The sequence below is a fragment of the Pimephales promelas genome, chromosome 24, assembly GCF_988280905.1.
Source record: "Pimephales promelas chromosome 24, fPimPro1.hap1.1, whole genome shotgun sequence".
NCBI classification, from domain to species: domain Eukaryota; kingdom Metazoa; phylum Chordata; class Actinopteri; order Cypriniformes; family Leuciscidae; genus Pimephales; species Pimephales promelas.
Window position 1 is genome coordinate 6,185,928 of NC_142792.1, and position 12,703 is coordinate 6,198,630.

Sequence of the window (12,703 nt, forward strand, 5' to 3'; positions counted from 1 at the left end):
TGAGAAGTAGCCATGATCGCGCTTCCAGCGTCCAGAAAAGTATCCATGTTATGGCATTTCCCCTGCACGTCCTGGAAAACTCCTTTGCCATGATCTTGTAGGTGAGCAAACACTGTAATAAAGCAGCCAACATAAAACTAACTAATGTAAGTTAACCAACTGTACCTTATGTTTTTTGTTTTTTTTACCTCAGTACGTCGACATTTAGTACCCTATTAACGTATAACATACCATAACCTTACAATATAAATGCAGACAAACGTTACAAGGGGAATTTCAGTCCAGATTATTGTGTGTAATTGTGTGTTGCATGCTATTGGATATAATATATTGTGGTATATTATATTGTTTGTTCTTTGTCTGTTTTAGGTTTATTCTCAGGATCAAGAGAAAGAAGTTAAAATGACAAATCCACTGAGAGGAGAGGTGGTCAGATTGTACAAAAATGTAAGTGACAGTTTCCTTCTGCTTTCTTGAGACATCTGATCTTTTAATATGAAATATTGTTCAATGATACTTAATGTCATCTTTATTAGTCACAATATTGCATGGCAGCAGAGTCACAAAATAAACAGAAGATGTGTGAAATTGTAATAACGATAACCCATTGTTTTGGTTATTAATTTATTTTCTGCAGCTTTTGTATCTTGGACGGGAATATCCAAAAGGCACCACATACTTCAGGGAGCGTCTAAAAGCTGCTTTCATGAAGAACAAAGACGTCACCGATCCTGAGAAAATCCAAAAGCTGATTGACCGTGGAGAATTTGTGATCAAAGAACTCGAGGCACTTTACTTCCTCAGGAAATACAGAGCTATGAAGAAACGCTACTACGAACCAGAGCATTAATCAATGATCCTTTCTGTCACAAGTGCCAGACTATATGTGTCTCAAAAGTTTTTGAAAATCTGTATCTGATGTGTTGCACTATAACAGATTTGGACATAAACGTTTCTTTTTTGTACTATTACTACATCTTTGTTACATTTAGCTGTTAATTTAATATTTAATATTTCTTAATAGGTGTGTATGTATATTTAAAGACCCTTCAGTTTAATGGTGTTTTAAGGATGTTTGAGTAGATAACTCTACATCACAGAAAGCGAGGTTGGTTTTTCCAAAAGATTTCTCCAGCTCCCGCACCAGGTCAAGCTTACCCGAACTCCCGGAAACCTTTTAGTGCAAATAATTCAAAATGGAAAAAGTTATGGGAATAATGTGAGTATATATGTCAATTTATGCAGACACATACAATAAAATGGATACTCACTTTTTCTTTAAATACATTGTAGGCTTTGTAGCAGGTGAGGTCCTCTTTTGATAGCATGAGTCCAGGCTGAAGTTTCGTCTGTCTGCCCCCTTGGAGACACAAATTTAGAAAACATCAATTACTCTGAACAACGACAGCATTATGCAGAGTGCTTCACATGTTGGAATGTCTCGTACCCGAAAGTATGCTGATAATAAGCCCTACGGCGATGACCGTCACAGTCCCCAATGGGCCGAAGTACAGGTATGAGAGCGAGTACCAATTATCAGCCAGGAAAGGCCTGTTAAGAAATGGATCTCGTTACATATCAGCCAATAGATTTTGACTCGAATGGTTTGCACAACCCACCTTTGTAGATTCTTCTCTTTCAGTATGAAGTCGTCCATGTTTGCAGTCCAGTTAGTGCCATCTGGTGCCATTGAGAAGTTACAGCCGTGTGTCATCAGAGGCAACGGTCTGCTGTTCTCTGGTTGCGGAGGGTATATCTGTGCTCCAATGCTCACCCACAGTGACAGTGCCAAACCAGACAACAGCCCTGCCAAACCTCCCTTAAACAGACACACTTTCCATTGTAATTACCACTATATTTTTGCATTCTATAAAGAAAAATTCATCCTTTCACAAAAAATCTAATAAGTGGCTTCTTATAAACATTGCCTTGAAAAAAAACATTACTGGTGTGCATCTTGAGACAAAAGTATGGCACTGACATATGCTTTCAGTTAAAACAGCTCAAACATGCATTTTAGTCTGGAGCTAGCTTTAAGCTTTGTAAAACCAGAGGTAAATGTTCTTTACTTGATCTTAAAGAAGTCTCAAAAGGTCTAAAATGTACCTTCATAAACCTGCAGAAACCCTTCACATATTTTAATAATCACCATTAATTAGTATCATTCAAATGCTTGAACATTCAGACATTGCTTTACCATGGAAATTATACCTTTAAACTTTTTAGCATGCTCAACATTTATGATATCAACATCAAATTTGAAACACAACTTGGTTAGACAGTTTTCACATTGAAAAAATCTGCTGAGGGTCTTCTTTGAAAAGAGAATATGTAACCTATGTCTGCATTTCAAAACTTCATATTACAACCAAGCCAAGTTCAGATCTAAGTTAAAAAAGAGGGGTGACGTTTATTGGGATAAAATCTAGCCGCCATAACCTTTGTGTTGGTGCATGAAAACAGGATGCCAAGAGAGAAGAGGCCCAGTAGAGGTCCGCCAATCACTCCAACAATACTAATAGCGGCCTGTTGAGGGACAAACAGACAGGAAAATTAGGATTATACCCTGTAATTTTCACATATAATTCTTCAGTAACCCACCTGTAGCATCCCTCCCATCAAAGATGCAAAACCAGCCATTCCAATGCACACAGCACCATAAAACAAACCTGTGATTAGGAAACATCGGTTTAGTAGTTGGAATAACTGATTATTTGTTATTCATTTCTAAAGGAAGACATTTGCTCACTCATGCCCTTTGAAGCCCAGGATAGCTGTCTCTCTGACAGACTGAGGTACGGACGGATCAGATCTGTAATAGTTACCGCAGCCAAAGCATTTACACTGGAGGAGACTGTACTGTAAAGAATAAATAAATGCTAATGTAAAGCATTTGGTATGAGTGTTGAAAGCAATTATCACTTAAAGTCACCATCATATTGGTTGTGAGGGAACTAATGATGTCACATGGTACAAGTTTACGCTCTGATAGAGACGAATTCTTTGGGTATATGTTGTCATGTGTTTTATTGCTTGTTCATGTTTCATAGTTCACAGTGCACTAATTAATGTTAACAGATACGACTTTAAAAATAAATAAACCTTAACCAAGGTTTATAAATGCTATAGAAGTATTCATTGCTAGTTCATGCTAGTGTTTTCATTAAGATTTTATATTTAATCTTCATTATGTTCCTTCACAACAAAACTATTGTAACATTTTAGAAGAATAGCATGAGTGATATAGTTTATTGGTACTTTTTTAAACCATATTTTCATTATATCGTAAAGAGCTGCTTGAACATTCTGCTAAATGTCTTCTTTTGTTTTCCACAGAAGGATATGGGGCTCGAACGACAAGGGGGTGAGTAATTAATAATGAAAGTACTTTTTTGTAGGTGATCTGTAGAAAACAAACCTTAAAGTGCCACTATATGCTGCTGCCACAAACAGTCCTGGCAGTCCAGGGTATTCGCTCAGGATGTCCAACACCAGGTATGGCATAAGCTTATTGTATATTAAAGAGAGAGACATTGATGTTGCATATTGATTGGTAATAGCATCAATACATGCACAAATTATAATGTTGTTACATTTAAGATGTATGTGGTTTGTGGCGTACCTGGTCTTGTGCAGACACCTTATTGGCTGTCAATGGATCACAGTTCTTATAAACGGAGTATAAACACAAGCCACAAAATACTGAGCATAATGAAATAGCACAGAGAGCCATTAAATTAACGTATAAGGCCCTGGATAGCGACAGACATACACAAACACACAAAAAGGTTCAGTTACACATTACATTCTTTTTCAGTGTGAATTCGAGAATTATTTTTTGGTGCAATGCTCACATTTTGGCATGGAACAGAGACTTGCATGATATGTATCTCTGTACTTGAGCTTGATTGATGCCATAGACGCTGGTCCAGAGGAACGTCCCTCCTATTGTGATGCTCCAGAATGTGTGTCTCCTCAGAGGGTTTGGATCGAAGCTGAAAGGAGTTGGACATGACATGACAAAGTGTTTAATTATGCATTCCTGTACCTGTCAGTGATGTCACAACTTACTCCCATAGGTTAAGCCGGCCGCCCTGAGCGGAGTCACTGATGATAGTGGAGATCCCGCCCTGCAGAAGCACTGATTGGACAATGACAGCCAAAAGACCTGCCAATATGATGCCAACCTGGAACACGTCCGTCCACACCACCGCCTTCAGACCGCCCTGCCAAGGTAAAGAGACAGTTCTGTATCAGTGCAATTCAGTTGTTCACAACAATATTTGAAGGCTCCATGACTTTTCCAGTTGTTTTTGTTAAGTGATTAAGGATATAAAAAAGAAATGCCAATATTATCAATGAAAATAGAGTAAAATACCTTTTGAAAGTAGCTTAATAAAAAAATAAAGATTGTATCAATAACATTGTTACACCAGTAGGTGACTGTTAAAATGTCACCTAATGTGAATGATCAATGCAAGAGATTTGTTCAAAAATGCTGATTAATCCAATAATGAAACAATTGAAGTCTTTATGAGTTAGTCATTAAATCATTCATTTAAACCATTTAAAAAATACTACTACTAATTTTAAACAAAACCAAAAATTGTGATTCTTAGTTTATTTCGAATCATGCAGTTCTCTTTTTAACTTACTAATGTACAGTAGAGGGTGCAGACGACTCCAGTCGAAATGACGGCACCCCAGAGATCCACACCTGTGACTGAGACAAGAGAGAAAGGAGAGAGTTCACTTGACCATAGAGTGCTGCTGCACTTTATCAAGCATACTTGTTACACCATGCACTCCACAAATAATGCAGTTCGACTCTTAAAAGGTAAAGGTTCTTTATTGGCATACTAATTCCATGAATAATGTCCATTGCACAAAAGGTTTACAGTAAAAAAAAGGTTCTTTAGATTATCAAAATGTATTTTATATTAAAAAAATAATGTTTTTAAAAGACCCCAAAGTGGTTCTTCTATGGCATCTCTTCAAAATCCCTCTTTTGAAAGTCATTGGTATTTGTAGAAGTGCAAAAAAAATCCTACCTTGGTTTAAAGCCAATGCTGGAGCATAAATAACCAGACCAGTGTAAAGTACCTGAGAAGAGATGGAAAATACTCTGACTACATTAAGTTTACTGTATGATTAAGTGAGACTGATAATAGCAAGAAAAACACTCACTGTCTGAATGATAAACAGGACTGTCCCAAAAAGTCGAATTACTTTATTGTAACGCATCTCCAGATACTGCACACAGAGGGGGAAATACATTGACATTGTAATACATTATTGACACATTTTAAAATGTTTATATTGAATAAACTTACTATTTTAGATAAGTTTAGTTTTTGTTTAAGCTTTAATATTATTTTGAATTAGCTTTTATTTTTATATTTTTAGTTTTCATGTTCATTTTAGTGGAATTTTTAGTATATTATGTTTTTGTCATTTTATTAGCTTTACTTGGTTCAAATTTATTTTTTATTTCAGTTTTAGTTTTGGTTAGTTTAAATTTGTATTTATTTCCAGTTCATAATTTTCAGGGCTTAATCTTTTTTCAGTTAATTTGCAGTGCAACATTTAATTTGTATTATATTTTAGCTTCATTTTAATTAACAGAAATGTTTTTGCTAGTTAATGATAATAAAACTGATCATTAATGTTTTATCTTTAATATATTCAATAAAGTTACCATTTTCAAACAGCAATATTGTTATTATAATTTTCATTGTATTTTTATTCATTTAATTAGCATTTATTATTATATTTTTTGTGTGTTCATTTTAGTTTAATTTTTAGCAATTGTGCTTATTTAATTTGTTTTCTTACATTTCTAATTTTCATTTACTTTAGTGGGTTTTTTTTTTTTTAAACCGAAAAGTTTTAATTAACGATAATAGCCCTGAATTCAGCAATAAAATGTTCCTTCCAGTTCAGTATTCTCTTATCTCACCTCATAGGTGCTGGTTATACCCAGTCTGTAGAAGATTGGCAGGAAGATCTCAGAAGTAACAGCCACCATCAGAACATAAGAAAAGCAGATGAGGATGAAGTTGGCTCCGTACTGATACACCTCTACCGGGGTCCCCAGAACGGTGATGGCTGACATGAAGCTGGCCGTCAGGGACAGGGCCACCGGTACCGCCGCCATACTCCGTCCGCCCACCAGAAAGTCTGCGGAACTGCTCTGACCTCCTCCAGCAAAGGCATAATACACTCCGATGCCTGCTGAGACGACCAGCATTAAGGTGAAGACCACATAGTCCCACACACCGAAGGAGGGTCCACTTGACATCTTGGTGCACGTCTGAGTTTCTTTAACAGGATCTGTTGATATTAGGTCAGAGATGAGAGTCTGAGGAGCCTCTTTGCAGTGCGGTCAGTCAGAGAGAGTGTGATTGTTCCTGGAGCTGCATGCCTGTCATCAACCCACCCGTATCATATTCATTCCTCCTTACTGCATTTGGGCTGGAATGATTTTTTTTCTCTATAATTAGATAATGTGTTTATTCTTGTATGTGAGACACAGAAAGAGAATTCACTCCCTATTTATTTCAAATGCAGCCTAGTGTTATTAACCTTATTCATCTGTGTATGTATATGCATAGGTTAAGGTATATATTTAAAACATTTGGTATTTTTTATATTTTCAACTGAAAACCCTTAGTAGACCAGTGTTATTTTAGTAGGCCTATCAGTGAGATATTGTTGTTTTTATTGATATTTTGAATTTGATTTTAAGTTTATATTTTCCATTTTTATTTTAATTTCAGTTTAAGTTTAAAAAATGTTGTTGTGTTGTTGTCAATTTTTTAATAGTTTTTTTAAAATTAATTTGTATTTCAGGTTTAGTTTTATTTGTATTTATTTGTACATCAAGGTAAACTGAATAAAACAGGAAATGTTGCCTTGGCAAGTAGATGAAATAAAAATAAGTTTGTTAAATATTTTATTTTATTTTATTTTGTTTAATTAATTTCAAACAACGAAAAGTTTTTAATGGTTTTAGTTTTAGTTGTAATAATAACTTTCCTGGCCTGGTATAATCGAAGAAAACACATTTTTATTATTTTTTTATTATTTTAATTTTTTTTTGTTAATAATGAATAGAAATTTCCAAATGCACTTCTATACGTAGTAAGACCTTTCTTTTGAAATACAGTAAAAGTCCTGTTTTTACCCATAATGCATCATTCAAGATGGCGATTCCCTGATACGGCATGTGTATCAACAATTTCATAGCAATTGATAACCCATCTCGTTTTTTAAACCACGGAATACTCTTAATTTTTGTATTTGGTCGAGAGACAATACAGCAAAATGAAGCTCAAAGCAAAACCCACATCTCATAAATCAGAAAACACTTTTCGCGTAAGTTTATTGAACAACGCATGCTGGAGACTCCTGCTCATGCGTCTGGCAAACATTAAAATGTTTTATTCCTAAACATATCGAAACGAATTTTACATATTGAATTGGGTCGATATAAGTCTGTGCTTTTAATCATTACATTGTCATATATAAATTTCAATAAAGCCCTAGTGTAATGTGAGGAACTTTCCAAGAACTTTTTTAAGATATCTTCATATATTTTCCTTTACAGTTTGCCACGTTTTCTGAAAGGCTCGCAAAAGTAAACATTGATGTCATTCATCGCATTGACAGGACTGGAAGTTATGATGAGGTACGAGTCTTGTTTATATCAGATAGTATAACTTATTTTTAGCAAGCAACATTATAGTATTTAATGTGTTTTTGATTAATTCTGCTACTTATTTTTTTTCAGGAGGTAGAAACTTATTTTTATGAAGCCCTAATAAAATGGAAAGACTTGAATTTGACAGAACACTTCAGTAAGTAACCAAGTCCTGTGTCCTTATAATATGACAAAATACACTGTATTTTATGATGATATTGTACATACTTTTAAAATATTGTGTGATCTGTACGTCCTGTACTGTCATGAATATGGTGTAGTGACATTAAAGTGTTTTGCTTTGAGTATTAAACTAATCGTGTGTTCTACAGTGATATTTTTTCGAGAGGTGTCAAGCAAGAGTCAGTCTTTCAATATGCTGGTGTTTCACCAAAACGTCATTGTGGAGAGTCTGAAGACCCACCTGTCAGTGAAGAACAACATGGCTTACCAGCCTCTTCTGGAGTAAGTTCCTCTCAGTCTTTCTTTAAAATAAACAGACCAATAAAGCCATATTAACCCTACACTTGCTTTCAGTCTTGTAATTCAACTGGCTCGGGACCTCCAGATGGACTTTTACCCCCACTTCTCTGATTTCTTCATCATCATCACATCTATACTGGACACACAAGACCCTGAGGTGTTGGAATGGGCCTTCACGTGTCTGTCGTACCTGTTCAAATACCTGTGGAGGTTGATGGTGAAGGATATGGACAAGATATACAGGTGAGTAGGTGAAATAAACTGCTTGTAGATTATATTCCTGATTATTCTGTGTCAGACGTTTTGATCTCACTTGGATTCTCATTCATAGTTTATAGATTTATAATGTGTAATTAGTAACGCTTTGCAATAAGGTGTCATTAGTTAAAATGAGTTAACCCAGGTGTTCTCAAATCTGGCCCTTTAAGTTAAGTTAATGCTTTAACTAACAATAAGCAAGACATTATTACAGTACCGGTGTTCATTCACCTTTCTTATCAGTAGTTAATCAAAATACAAGTTTATTATTAGTTCATGTCAGCTGACATCCATTAAATAATATTAGCAGATACATCTTTTGATTTTAAAAATGTATTAGAAAATTTTGAAATTAATGTTGTTAACAAATAGAACATTATTGTAAAGTGTTACTTTTTCTAAATCAGTCTATACAGTGAACTTCTGGCGCACAAGAAGGAACACATCCGCAACTTTGCTGCCGAGAGCTTCTCTTTTTTGATGAGAAAGGTGAGTCTTTAACTTTTCGGATTGTTTTCATCATGTCCTCTGTATGATCATGTCCTGTTTTAAGCTAATGCATCTGTTTCATGTCCAAAAGGTTACAGATTATGACACGCTCTTCACACTCGTGTTCTCCAACCTGTCAGAGCATCCTCAGAAGGCCAGAGGAGCCGGCCAGTTGATCTTTGAGATGTGTCGAGGAGTCCGTGACATGTTTCACTCCTGTGCATCTACGGTGAGATCACGTCACGGAAAGCCAAACGCATCACACAGTTAACATTTAGCTTTCCAGTTAATAATAACGGTACTGTTGTTGTCAGGCTCTTCCGGTAGTGTTGCACAAGCTTGGTCCAGCAGTCGGACAGGATGTTGATTTACCTTGGGACTCGATCAAAGAAGCCCTGGACCACATGGCTGAGTCTTCAGCCAACTATGTTGACAAAGAACACCTGATAGTCCTGTGGGACTCCTTAAATGTGAGAACATTTATTTTTTCTTCCTCTAAATGAAGTTTGTCTGACATAGCATATAGTATGCACTTTTTATAAAGTGATTCTTCCCACTTTGGATGCTGATTGGTCATCGTTTCTGTTGTGTTAATGCGATGCTATAGTAACAACTTGTAATAGACCTGTACATCAACCAAGCCAATTAATCAGCTGATATTAATGATTTGTCTGAACACACAAATAGCTGAAATTAAACACATGTTTTTACTTAATATTAAATAATAATTCACCCATTTAAAACTGATTTAAGGGAGAGCAAACACTTCTGTATACATGCATCATGTATGCATGAATGTTATAATGTCCGTTAAAAAAAACATACCATTTGTGTGTGTATATGAAAATGCATACGTTTCATTCTGCATAAATTACTGTAATATTCTTTTGCAACTTCAACTAATTATTTTTATACAATCCCATTGCAGACAAAATATTAAGATCCAGTATTATTATTTATATATCATTTTTGTCTTTTAATGGACTTTGTGTGTGTGTTGCAGGGGTCACTGAAAGACGTTCTTGGAAAGTTAGAGACAAGCGATGCCGACCAAGCTAATGAACACTTGGAGAGGATTCTGTACATCTACCACACACTTGTGGAGCATCGCAAAGGAGCAAAAATTACAAAACCACAGTCTGTCTGTGAGGTTTGTATGTGTGTCTTTCTCTATCACTCAAAACCCCGATTTGGACGGGCGTAGATTTCTAAACAGTGTTTGAGTTACAGTTCTTACCATTCGACATCTGTGATTTTCATGTACCAATTTGGATGGACTTCCACTCAGTGTTTATTACATTGGTTGGTGGTAGTGTGTGTTTTCAGTCAAGTTCATGTGCTGTGCTTTAACTTTAAAAAAGTTTATAGAAGTGGCTGTTTATATAATAATCTTTCAGAGAAATCTAGTCAATTTTCTTTCTATCCTGACACTAATATTAAAATGGCCAGTTTCCATGTTTTGGCTCTATTTATTCGTTTTATAATTGTATTTTTCTTTGTTGAATACCATTCATTTTGAAATAAACGGTAGCACAGCTAGGTCAAAAAAACACATGAGCAGAAGCATTAGAATAATGCAACATCAGAAATCACAGACATCCGCATTCGGACGGGATTAGATTTCTCAGAGGACTGTTGAGTTTGCTGAAAAACAGTAGGTGATTTGTTCTAGATTTTTTTTAATGAGTTTGTGTGAGAAAAGCACAGGGATGGCAGATTCGGATGGGATTAAAATCTGACTTCCCTAACGTCCTTCTTGGAAACAAGTCCAGTCCAAATAGGGCCAAAGACTGTTCTCCTTGAGTGCTGGTGCATCTCTGATATGTTTTTCTCCATTTTTGTTGTATTTAGACACTTCTGAAGCTAGTTCAAGCACCAGGACTGTCCTACTCCTGCTCCAGGATGCTTTTACAAGTAGTTTCGTCTCTGTTGATGGGGGAGAATCTGTCATTGCCTGCCCAGAGCATCCACGAACTAGTGAAAAAGGTTTGTTTTGTGTGCACTTGCACAAGCGTTTGTCAATCTTTATCCGTCTGATTTCCTTTCGACCTCATTTCCAATCTGGTCCCTCACGCAGGTTTTCCATAGCGGGATGGACCGAGACGTCATATTGTCATTTACAAAAGAGATGTTTGACATGAAACAGTTTGAGCAGGTCAGTGAAAGCCGGACTGTGGTGTGAAACCATCTTTAAGATCAACTTGCGTATGTAATGTTGGTGTGTTTCTTTAGGTGTTCTTGCCCAGTTTGCTGCAGTACCTGGAGCAGCTCTTCTGCACTGAGGACGCCGTAAACCGACAGCTGGTTCTAGAACTGCTGGTTGGTTTGATTCTGTCCAAAGCTCCGCCCCCCACTGACGGATCCATGGCTTTTGAGAAGTACCCATTAGTCTTCACTGGACAGACTCTCAGGTAAACTAGAGAGTTTTATGCACTTTAAAATTTGTTTCCTCATTAACTCTTTTACTTCTATTGACAGTTTATCTCATCTTTTATGAGAAAACGCTTCGCCTCCAAATACGCTTTTTCTGTTTTTGCTGTTACATGGTAGTGGTGTTATTATGCATCTTTTGAAAGAGTTCTGTATCTCCTGATCAAAACACATGTGAAGTTGATGCTGAAACAAGCGATGGTATATATAATCTTATGCATATGTTAAATAACACGATCAACATCATCAACATAGTGGCAGATCAAAATGCTTTGGCTTCACTTTTCAGGAAATGTGGCGCACACTTGGGTTGACCAATCTCTAAAAGGGCATAATAATATATTCCAAATTCTCTTTTAGGTCTACTGGACTTGAAAGAGACCAGCCGGTGTCTGTTCCCCAGCGGATTCTTTCTCTCATTGACATCCCCATCGATCAGCCGCTCTCTGACCTTTCTCATCCATGGGCTGCACTAGTGCTCCTCCCACACGTCAGGTAAAAACTCAATTACCCACAATCCTAGAGTGTCAAATAGCATAAAATACTATATTACTACTATAATCCTCAACCAATTAGTATATAATAAATAGATATTGTAAAATAAATGCTTGGTTCAGTACTTTTGCAATACATCTCCAATAATCTGCTGTTTTGTGACGACTTTAAAAAGGGACCAAACTTATGCTGTATAATTTGGTATTTGTGTAATAAATATACAACAATTAAAATGTTTTACAGGCCATTAGAAGCATCAAGCGTTATACAGGCCGTCACTGTACTACTGAACAGGTTACTGCAGGAGGTGTGCAGTAAAACTCTTGGGAGAGGTCAGTCGTGTGTGAATGATTGTCTCGAGCTACTTTTATGTTAAATGATGTTCCTAATACTGTCCTTCTGTCCCCTCAGGAGGGCTGTTTGTAGCCCGACAGGCTCTTAGCACTCTGCTCAGTTTCAAGGAGACGACAGCGGTACAGTCACTCCTGCCCGTAGAACTGGTCAGAAACATCATTGAGTATGTGCTTCAGTTTTTACATGTTTATTTGCTCTGAACATCCCAGTAAAAAAGGGTCTTGTCTGTTAAATTAAGAAATGCATTTTTGTTTGTTTGTTACAGGAAAGTCCCCACTGATCTTTCAGCCCTGTTGTTAGGAGATCTGTACTACACCAGACTGGCACTCAACGGCTCCTCAGCTCAGCTGTCCCATGATTCTCTGCTGGAATTGTACCATAAACTGCATTCCAATTTTTCTTCCAACATTTCCAAGGTCAGGTTTAGCCTATTGATGGTTGCTGTTGTTAAGTGGGAATAGCTTAGAGTTCCCACAGTCCCCAAAAACCTGG

The 12,703-nt window shown here is 36.5% G+C and overlaps 3 protein-coding genes across 6 annotated transcripts in view; 2 read left to right on the forward strand and 1 right to left on the reverse strand.

Moving 5' to 3' along the window:
- Positions 1-971, forward strand: lyrm5a (LYR motif containing 5a). Of its 2 annotated transcripts, none has more exons than XM_039667873.2 (3): positions 1-101; positions 370-447; positions 638-971. In XM_039667873.2, exons 2-3 carry the CDS (start codon positions 403-405, stop codon positions 848-850), a joined length of 258 nt encoding a protein of 85 aa, XP_039523807.1. In that variant the 5' UTR covers positions 1-101; positions 370-402; the 3' UTR covers positions 851-971. The 2 variants fall into 2 exon arrangements, with proteins under 2 accessions (XP_039523807.1, XP_088983424.1); XM_089127298.1 differs by lacking the exon at positions 1-101 and adding an exon at positions 122-146.
- slc5a8 (solute carrier family 5 member 8) lies at positions 913-6,360 on the reverse strand. Its single transcript, XM_089127299.1, is given in 15 exon segments — positions 913-1,237; positions 1,239-1,360; positions 1,448-1,551; positions 1,620-1,819; positions 2,440-2,526; positions 2,602-2,669; positions 2,750-2,859; positions 3,419-3,507; positions 3,623-3,752; positions 3,855-3,995; positions 4,072-4,226; positions 4,656-4,723; positions 5,052-5,103; positions 5,188-5,253; positions 5,960-6,360. Coding segments are annotated over 15 exon segments (1,917 nt in total). The 5' UTR covers positions 6,302-6,360; the 3' UTR covers positions 913-1,054.
- The window catches only part of utp20 (UTP20 small subunit processome component), a 27,485-nt gene continuing 20,911 nt past the window's right edge, over positions 6,130-12,703 (forward strand). For 2 of the 3 annotated variants that reach the window (XM_039667623.2, XM_039667624.2), the window contains exons 1-16: positions 7,201-7,377; positions 7,610-7,690; positions 7,793-7,859; positions 8,035-8,167; positions 8,240-8,428; positions 8,851-8,932; positions 9,024-9,161; positions 9,247-9,402; positions 9,936-10,082; positions 10,784-10,918; positions 11,010-11,087; positions 11,165-11,343; positions 11,723-11,857; positions 12,101-12,189; positions 12,269-12,374; positions 12,477-12,627. In XM_039667623.2, coding sequence (XP_039523557.2) covers positions 7,327-7,377; positions 7,610-7,690; positions 7,793-7,859; positions 8,035-8,167; positions 8,240-8,428; positions 8,851-8,932; positions 9,024-9,161; positions 9,247-9,402; positions 9,936-10,082; positions 10,784-10,918; positions 11,010-11,087; positions 11,165-11,343; positions 11,723-11,857; positions 12,101-12,189; positions 12,269-12,374; positions 12,477-12,627 — 1,917 coding nt within the window. In that variant the 5' untranslated portion in view covers positions 7,201-7,326. Of the gene's footprint in view, positions 6,255-7,200; positions 7,378-7,609; positions 7,691-7,792; positions 7,860-8,034; positions 8,168-8,239; positions 8,429-8,850; positions 8,933-9,023; positions 9,162-9,246; positions 9,403-9,935; positions 10,083-10,783; positions 10,919-11,009; positions 11,088-11,164; positions 11,344-11,722; positions 11,858-12,100; positions 12,190-12,268; positions 12,375-12,476; positions 12,628-12,703 lie in introns of those variants that run through there. The other variant, XM_039667627.2, reaches the window with a different exon arrangement.

Coding starts and splice junctions, on each gene's coding strand:
- lyrm5a (XM_039667873.2), top strand. CDS start 403: ATGACAAATCCACTGAGAGGAGAGGTGGTCAGATTGTACAAAAAT. Junction 448..637: donor TGGTCAGATTGTACAAAAAT/GTAAGTGACAGT, acceptor TATTTTCTGCAG/CTTTTGTATCTTGGACGGGA.